The sequence below is a fragment of the Rhododendron vialii genome, chromosome 8a, assembly GCF_030253575.1.
Source record: "Rhododendron vialii isolate Sample 1 chromosome 8a, ASM3025357v1".
In the NCBI taxonomy this organism is placed as follows: Eukaryota; Viridiplantae; Streptophyta; class Magnoliopsida; order Ericales; family Ericaceae; genus Rhododendron; species Rhododendron vialii.
The window spans coordinates 33,684,168-33,693,796 of record NC_080564.1 but is presented as its reverse complement, the minus strand read 5'-3'; the positions used below and the strand labels follow the sequence as shown (position 1 = coordinate 33,693,796).

General features: G+C 40.1%; 2 protein-coding genes across 2 annotated transcripts; one reads left to right on the top strand and one right to left on the bottom strand.

The window, feature by feature from the left end:
* LOC131299252 (GDSL esterase/lipase APG-like) lies at positions 1-3,949 on the top strand. Its single transcript, XM_058324892.1, has 5 exons — positions 1-512; positions 1,231-1,361; positions 1,966-2,199; positions 2,926-3,181; positions 3,536-3,949. Exons 1-5 carry the CDS (start codon positions 257-259, stop codon positions 3,730-3,732), a joined length of 1,074 nt encoding a protein of 357 aa, XP_058180875.1. The 5' UTR covers positions 1-256; the 3' UTR covers positions 3,733-3,949.
* LOC131299241 (polyadenylate-binding protein 6-like) lies at positions 3,558-9,276 on the bottom strand. The gene is made up of 8 exons (XM_058324877.1): positions 8,921-9,276; positions 6,729-7,038; positions 5,977-6,236; positions 5,595-5,888; positions 5,232-5,503; positions 5,076-5,129; positions 4,535-4,747; positions 3,558-4,443 (listed from the first exon to the last, which is right to left on the bottom strand). Exons 1-8 carry the CDS (start codon positions 9,165-9,167, stop codon positions 4,246-4,248), a joined length of 1,848 nt encoding a protein of 615 aa, XP_058180860.1. The 5' UTR covers positions 9,168-9,276; the 3' UTR covers positions 3,558-4,245.
* Between the last annotated feature and the right edge of the window lie 353 nt (positions 9,277-9,629).

Sequence of the window (9,629 nt, the reverse complement as noted above, 5' to 3'; positions counted from 1 at the left end):
AAGTGCAATGGAATTCCTGTAGATAGTGGTTTGGTGCGATTGGATAATACTCTCTTGCAAAGGCGACGGAAAACTATACTTGCATGTTGTGGATATTTTGGGACGTGCTTTTAATGCTATATAACCACTTCTCAGACACTCACCATTATTAGCCTCTCAACTTTCTATTGGGTTCATTGGCATTTTCTCTCAGTATAAGCTTTGCTTCGCAGAGCTTAGATCTTTCAGAGCCTAAAACACCATTTTTGGGTTGAAAATGAAAATGGGTGTCTGTTTCAGTGGGGCATTGGTTGTGATCCTTGCAATGGCATTTTCCATTGGTGGAGATGCTCAGAGTTCAACCACTCTTGTTCCAGCAATCATTACATTTGGTGACTCTGCAGTGGATATTGGGAACAATGACTATATCCCCACCATTTTTAGGGCTAATTATCCACCTTATGGAAGAGATTTCATCAACAAGAAACCTACTGGAAGGTTCTGCAATGGGAAATTAGCCACTGATATCACTGGTAAGTAGTAGTACTAAAAGTTCATGAATTTGTTTAGTCTGTGCTTTCATTATGTATGGGCTTTGTGGAGAGATTTACCAACCCAATGGAATTGTTTTTGTTTCTCAGAAAAAAATAAAAATGCATAGTGGTGATCTCGATATCTGTCTAGAAGTTTTTTTCCTAAAGATTTTCTGAAAATAACCCACTTTCAAGAAACACTTATCTAATTTGAAACCTAGTTATCGAACATTAAGGGAAAATATACAAAGACAAAGTGTGTTTTCCAACTTTTCGTTAGAGTCTAAAAAAGTAACAGAGAAGTGCAAGTCTGCAAGATTTGGTAAGTTAAGAGACTGGCAACTTAAGTCCAGGCCAGGCTTTGTTTCCAATTTCTTTTTTTTTCTTTTTTGTTTCTAAAAAGAATCTGGCTTCTCATCAGTCTTGTGTTAGACTGCAGAGAGCCGTTCGTGTCATGTTGGCTGTCAAACGGTCCAGATTTTGAAGACTCTTCCCTGGAAAGAATCTAAAAAGATTTTGTTTCTAGAAAGAATCTGGCTTCTCATCTTTGGACCGTTGAATGCAAAAATGAACGGTTGGAATGTAACGGTGTAGTCTTCTCTGCGATTGGACTGCAGAGAAATCGGGTCCTTCCAAAAGAACTCAAAGTCCAGGCCCTTTGTTCGATCTATCTTCTTTTCTTAGCTGATGGTAAGTTTCATTTCAAAACTCTATGCAGCTGATACACTGGGATTTACCACATACCCGCCAGCATATCTTAGCCCAGAGGCCTCTGGGAAGAACCTTCTTATTGGAGCCAACTTTGCTTCAGCTGCATCTGGCTATGATGACAGAACTGCCGCCTTGAGTGTAAGAATTTTCTTCTCTTCTCTCTCGGGAAACAAGCAGAAGTCCGTGGTAGCACTGATAAATGAGCATACTAGCCGAGTAGTACATCATTCAAGTTTGATTTGAAAACTAAACGTGCTTTGAAAATACACTCTACTTTGGCTTGTTTATTAATAAGTGAGCTAAACTCGACGAGTATCAACCTGATTCAATGCGCCTCAGGCACAATTGGATGCGCCTCGGGCGCAAGTGGATGCGCCCTGGGAACATCATCTCAAAAGATTCAATGCGCCTCAGGCGCAAGTGGATGCGCCCCGGGCGCATTACCTATGGATGCAACGCGCCTCAGGCGCAATCTTGATGGGTTTCGAGTAGTTTGAACTTTTAAACATCATGAGCAGGACTTGAGTAGTACTTTTGTTTTTTTGGACTAGTAAACTTGAGTAATACTTACTTGTTGAGGCTTGGCTTGAAAAGCGGCTCGAGAAGGTGTTAAAGTTTGCTTTGTTGATGTAACAAACGTATCTCAAATGAGCTTTTAACAAGCAAATACGAATCAAATTTCAGTACCTGATTTCATTTATCAGCCATACTCAATGCCTTCTCTCATTGTACTATGTGGCAGCATGCAATTTCCTTGTCGCAACAGTTGCAGTACTACAAAGAGTACCAAGCTAAGCTAGCAAAGGTAGCAGGGAATCAAAAGGCAGCATCCATTTTAAAAGATGGATTATACATAATGAGTTTTGGTAGCAGCGACTTCGTTCAAAACTACTACATCAACCCTTACCTGAATGGTGTCTACACTCCTGATCAGTATTCCTCTATCCTCGTCGGCATATTCTCAAACTTCGTTAAGGTACCCTAACCGATTTATTTGCGATTTTGCTGAAGTAGTAGTTTACGGGTTGTTTGCGATAGCTTTTGAAAGGGTGTTTTTACATTATGAAAAAACAGAAGTTGTGCCAGGGTATATGTCACTGTTTTGACTACTACTTTTGAGCCAAAAACAGCCTTCAAAACTGGTTTTCCATCAAAATTGACTCTTTTGAATATTGATTTCATACCACTTAGTCATAAGACAAACCCTTAAACCCCAAATCTTGTGTCCCTCCCATGCTTCCTCTGTGCCTTGAACTTCATTGGTTCATGGAGTCACAGCTTGTTGACATGCACAACTCCATGAACCAATATGATCTAGGGAACAGAGAAGGGGCACGGAAGGGGCAGTTGTTATGGGTTTAATGAGCAGAAACTGAAGCTCACGGGTCTGGCTTCGAGAGGTTGCAGGTTCGAGGCATGTCAACAATTCCCCTAGTTTCTTGCAACTCTGTTAGGGCCTTGTGACCCACTAGCCCGAGGTAGGGCAGTAGAAATCTATGAGTGATGATTGGTCTCCTTACAGGACCCGCTGTGGGGATGAAGTCCCCACGGTCCAACACCTTTTTTGCTCAGAAAAAAAATACAAAAAAAAAAAAAAACCAGTTTCGTAGCTTATTTGCTACCTGATTCATAGTTAACACGAGTCGGTTCACTGACTGGCTCATCTAATTAAAGCTGGTGGTTTGTGGTGCTTGACAAACAGAACTTGTATGGTTTGGGAGCCAGAAGGATTGGGGTGACTTCACTCCCACCACTGGGTTGTCTTCCAGCTGCCAGAACTCTATTCGGATTCCATGAAAGAGGGTGCGTCTCTCGGATCAACACCGATGCCCAAGGGTTCAACAAGAAGATCAATTCAGCTGTATCAAATCTCCAAAAACAATTCCCTGAGCTTAAAATCGCCGTCTTTGACATCTTCAAACCCCTCTATGACCTTGTTAAGTCTCCTTCAAGCAACGGTAAACGACATTTTGAATTATGGATACACAAGGATTTGTTGAATCGGTTGGCTAGCAAAAAGGAAACTTTTCTAAAATATTTTGCATAACATGTTGAGAACATTGACTGATCAAAATGGAAATGTCAAAAGAATTTATGAATGTAAGAAAATGTCATTGGAGAAACAACTCAATGTTTTGGTCCCTGCGTAAACTCTTTTTTTTTTTTTTTTTTTGAAAAGGCCTGTGTAAACTCTTTAATCCACCCATTAGTGATTACTAGAAACCCAACAGAAAAACTATGTTAAAATGAGAAGAAAAAAAATCCATCATTCCGTTATTGAAGCTTCTACCCTGATGATGATGATGGTTCAGGTTTTGCTGAAGCAAGCAGAGGTTGCTGTGGGACCGGGACGGTGGAGACGACATCGCTGTTGTGCAATCCACATTCCCCGGGCACTTGTAGTAATGCTACACAATATGTGTTTTGGGACAGTGTCCATCCGTCTGAGGCTGCTAACCAGGTTCTTGCCGATGCTTTGATCATTGATGGAATCGGTCTCATCGGATGAAGTTGCATTGTCTGTGCCTCTGCTAGGTTCTACTCCTATAATGTCATGTGATCACCATGGTTTTCATACAAACTTGATTTATTGCAGTGCTTGTAGTGTAGTAAGGGCATCCACTATATCCTGAAAACGGATAAGACATCCTTGGATCCAGGATTTTATTTGTATTTTCGGGATTATCTTACAAGCTGTGTGGTATTATATGAAGCTTTTTAGATTATAAGCGGTTTATGCATACAAAACCGACATAGAAGAAAAATGCAGAGTTGCGTTCAACATATATGTGAACCGTGACAAAGGTGTATGAAAAGTCCAAAATCTCTTCTTGAACATGTATGAAACCAGTACCAAGTTGCTGAAGTACATACAAGCCAAAGGAAAAAGAACACATCGTCTTAGAAGAAATTCTAAGCTGTACCAACAGTTTGAAATACAGCAATGGAAGAATCAAAGTGCTGATAAAACTGGATACGGAAGTGCTTGACTTGTTAGATGTGTTTGAGGAAATCCTGTGGATCAGTAGCTCAAGCAGCGGGCGGACTTGTGCAGCTGAGCAACACGATCATCGCGAATGGTCCACGAGTTTACATCCCCCGGCACTTGTATTGTTTTCCCAAGATGCGCTGCTGGGGACTGTGATGAGTTTAGTACCTCGTGGGCATCAGATTTCTTCATTTCCAACACCACTCCTGTTTTCTTTGCCTCATGCCCACGCTATATGGAGAACAAGAGAAGAATATTATCACTACGTAAGCAATCAAACACAATAGGCAAAGATAACATACTGTCATTTTTATTCACGCACCTGCAGATTTTCCCCCAGAGGGTGAAGTTTTTTCCCGGCATTTTGGTTGCAGTTTCCAAGATATGGGGCTGGGTTAAAACTTCTTGTACCCACGTAGCCTTTAGAATAAACTTGTTCAGCTCTGCTTCTCTTGTCCCTTGATATCTGCAGAGACCTGAAACTCCTGTAGTCTAGATTTCTGGTGGGTGAAATAGAGTCCGGATATCCCATTGGCTGTGAAGTAAGATTAAGAAAAAAAGCACAGGGTGACTGAAAGGAACTAACATTTCCATTATAAGTAATGGAATTCAATACATTTAGGAAGAAACTGTGAAAAATGTTGAGTTGAGTTCTGAGGATCAATACGGGTGAAAATCAAACCGAAATCTTGCAGCAATAAGATTAATAATGTGGTAAATCAAACAAAAATTATTTGTGTTCAGTGCAAAAGTCATCACTTTATGAATCTGTGCATTATGAGATATCATTTTCTAAGATATTTAGAGTCGGTCAAAACGATTTGCAAAAGGTTAAGGTAAAAAATTCCATAGAAGAGGCATACATGTTGGTAAGCAAAGTCCAGGTAGGTCTGTTGCTGCGATTGTCTTGAAGGAATCTGCAATTCCATTTCCTCAAAGTTATGCAAAAGAAAATCAAAGCAGATGAAACCATGGTAGGAATGAGGCAACTACAAATGAAAATCATCTGATTTCCTTACGTATGCAGAATCATTTCTGTGGTAACCTTGTGCCATAAACGGGTACATTGCACCCTCACTTCTAACACACTGTCTGTACATCATTGCCTGATTTGTAGTAGGAAAAGGAGGGAAACCGCAATAGGCTTGATCAAGAATAGGGGTATAGCTTTTGGAATCAGAAGGATAGAAAGCCCGAGGTGGATGGTGTGTATTACTCTGCATTTCTCTTTGGCGTTCTTCTTTACTCTGAGCTACAGACACATACAGATCCCTTCCTTTAAAGTCAGTTCCTGTTTGGAAAAACGGAAAAAAAATGAATCAACTTCAAGAACTAAGCTTAGAAACTGCTTAAAATATAGAGATCAGAAGAGATTTAGTGACCATGAAGTGCATCCAAAGCCCTCTTTGCTTCTGCAGGAGTGGAGAAGTTCACAAAGCCAAATCCTTTACTAATCCCACTTTCGTGGCGCATCACTTTTGCAGAAGTCACCTTTCCGAAAGCACCAAAATGTTCTTCTAGTTGTCCTTCATCAACAGATGCACCAAGATACTTCACATACAGATTTGAAACCTTGGGCATTTCAATATTGGAATTGGTTAACTTGTGTTCACGTTTCAGAAGCTCTTCCCTTTCGGCCTTCTTCTGAGCCCTTCCAACAAACAACTTCTCTGATCCTGATCCACAAAAAATACATGCACTTCAAAATCTATCTTTGTGATCTACTGAGAAAAGCTAGTGCAAGTGAAGAAGTTGCATATGTACCTAGGAGTGAACCATTCAAGGCCTCAACAGCCTTCTTAGCCTCCTCATATGACTCAAAGTTGACAAATCCGAAACCCTTTGATTTCCCCTCATCATCTTTCATGATCAAAACATTGCGGACCTTCCCATATTCAGAAAACTTTTCTACAAGGATGTCTTCTGTCACAAACTCGCCCAGATTTTTGACATAGAGATTTGCAAATTTTGGTTCCTCGTAAGCATCCTTTCTCTCACTTTTCTTTACAAATTTGGACACATATCTGGGAGAGGATGAAACAACATTTCAAAGTGAATAATCCCATTCCCAGAAACAAAATCAACAGCAATTGCTGCCATAAATCACAATCCAGAACATATCTTGATAGCCTATCTTATCTTAAAACAAACCAACAAACATGTCGAGCATACAAACCATCATAAGAGATCATTCTATCGACAGAAAGGCTGTACTAGAGGAAGAAAAAATATAGTCCGAAAAGAGAACTACTTTAAACTCTTTTATCCAATCATTCATCTAGAAGTTGGAGCAAACAACTGGAATCCAAACGTTCATCAAAACTAACAAAGAGATCAACTTCTGAGAAAACAATTGAAGGAAAAGAGGAGTGCAGAGAATCACAAATAAAACACAGAGCAATTAGGAAGTAACAATGCATTCTACCAAGCATAAGCAAAACAACTCATGATGTATTGGCCTGGAATTGTGTACTATATGCCTTTGATTATGGTTAAAGCATATACAAAATACTTACAAATTCTTTCCTTCAAGCATTGTGCCATGGAGAGCATTGACAGCAGTCACGGAAGAATCCTCTGAATCGAACTGAACAAAACCGAAACCCTTGCTCTTCCCGTGTTCCTCAGCTACCTTGCAAGAAAGTATAGTTCCAAATTTGCAGAAAATTCCCTGCAACCAAGCACTGGTAATACAAGGGTCAAGGTTCTTGACGAAGACATTGCCGACACCAGTCTTTCTAGTAAGAGGGTTGTTTTGACGCCACATTATTCTCATGGGTTTCCCCTTCAATTCAGTGTGGTTCAGACAAGCGAGAGCCTTAGAGGCTGATAGAAAAACACAGGAACAACAGTTAAAAAGAAAGAAACACAGGAACAGTATGCATATGAACAACTTATGAGGAAAAAGACAAGAGATAGACTGATTTGAGAATATTACAACAAACAAACCATTATTGGCAAGGAATAGAATGAAGAAAATAACCTCATGATCCTTATGGGTCATTGGCAAGTCAGGGAAAGAATGGAGCAGACAGTGATTTTTACAGGTTCCAGTACATGACACCCGGAAAATGATGAGATAAAATAAAACTAACCCAATTCTCAAACAATAAACGGCCATGTTGATGTAAAGATAGGGAAAGTTCACCAAGAGCGTAGAAATAAAAATAGGCCATTGGCAAACAAGGAAAGAAGTATTAGAACTCACCGTTTACACGTAAGAGAGGTCATTACAGAACATGAAACAATCATTTTCAGAAAAATTAAGGCAGAAAATTGCCCCAAGTCAACACAGAGAATAGGGAACCCCTGAATTACAGTTCAGTATGCTTCGAAAACAAACAGAACAAACGTAACCCTTGCCCATCAAGAACCCCAACCAATTTTCAATCTATATGAAGTTTCCAACTTTCGAGAACCAAGCAAGTACATGAAAATCAATGAAATACTCCTAAGAAGAAAAGAACCCTAACACAATACTCAAAAAGTAAAGGCAAAAATCAATAGACATGAACAAAAGAACCAGGTAAAGATTTTCAAGGGCGGGGCACATTAAACTAGGTCATTCTCAAACAAGAAAATCTCACCATTCACAGATACAGAGGTCATTACTTCACAGAAAACCAATATCTAAAACCCACTCTCCGAAGATGCAAAACAACAAAATACCCAGGTCGAATCGGGAATCCCTCAATTGGAGTTCAGTAGGCTCAAGAAACAAGAGCAATCGTAACCCATTCCCACCAAGAATCTCAACAAACCACCATATAAAAGAAAACCTCAGCTGTTTTCTTTGTCAACTAAGACACCATTCGTTAGATGTCAAAAAAGAGAATTTCAATAACAGAACTTATATCTAAATACTTCATTCACAAACAAGAAAGTTTAAGAACAAGTCACCGTTGACACTTCACAAACAAGAAAGTTTAAGAACAAGTCACCGTTGACACCGACCCGAGGTCATTTACTAGAATCAAATCACTGAATGCAAAGAAGAACAAAACCCACTTTTGCAAAGAAAAAAAACGATTAAAACTATACAGCACAAAGAACCCCTAAAATTGAAGTTCATTCAGATCACGAAAACAGAACAAACACCACCCACATCAAGAACCCGTAAACAAGATACTAGAGAAAGAAAGAAACCCTGAAGGCCATTTACAGATATAGAGGTCATTATTTTACTGGATTAAAACAACAGAAAATCAATAACTAAAACCCATTTTCTGGAGATGAAAAACAACAAACTACCCAAGTCGAATAGGGAACCCCTCAATTGGAGTTCAGTAGGCTCAAGAAAACAGAACCCTAAGCGATTTCTCAACAAATCACCATGTAAAATAAAACCCTGAGCCATTTGTCTATCAACTAAGACACCGTTATATGTTAAAAAGAGAGAGAGTTCCAAGAACAGGACCGTTACTTACAAACAATAAATTTCAGAAACAAGTCACCGTCGACACCGACCCAAGGTCCATATTTTACTGGAATCAAATCACTCAATGCTAAGAAGAACGAAACCCGCTTTCCCAAAGAAGAAATACAACTAAAACTCTACATTACCATTTACCAAGAACCCCTAGATTGAAGTTCATTAGCTAACGAAAACAGGACAAACGCAACCCATTTCGCATCAAGAACCAATAAACAAGACACAGAGAGATAGAAAGAAACCCTAACGAAAATGCGCGGAGAGTAAGAGATGTACCGTCAGAAGGAGAGAAGAAGTTGACGTAAGCATAACGAAGAGATTGGTGGGAGAGTCTGTCTCTGCAGAGGCGAACGGAGACGAGTGGACCCATTTGGCGGAAGGTTTCGAAGAGGTCGATCTCCGTTGCTTGTGGGTCCAGATCACCCACGTACAGCGACGCCAGTGGAGGAGTCCTGCCAGGAGACGGAGGCGGAGCCACCGCTTGTGCCGCCATTGTCTTCTTTTCGTCTTCGAACTTCGACATGGTGAGAGAGTTTTAGAGAGCGAGAGAGAGAGAGAGAGAAGGTGGAGACGAATTGGGAGAGTAGAGTTGGGATATGGGTCTGGGACTCTGGGTGCTGTTATAGAGAGAGAGAGAGAGAGAGAGAGAGAGAGTTCGTTATAACTGTCTTGTGTTGGCGCGTCTCCGGTTGTACGGTGGGAATCTTTTTCCCGTACGGGTATATATTCTCTGCGGTAGGAGTGGATTCGAGTGGTACAATTGATGCGGTAATTGACGAAATCACCGTAAGCTTTCATAGGAAGACTTTGGTACTCTCTTTTTTTTAATCTGAAACGATTTGAAGATTTTATTTTTAGCAATTGGGTGGAGAAAAAAAATTGATGATGTGGCTGTGAAATACTACAAATAGAAATACACGGATTCAGACACAGATGTGTTTGAAACTGTTTGATGCACCTTGTACCTACGGACTAAATGTAAGAC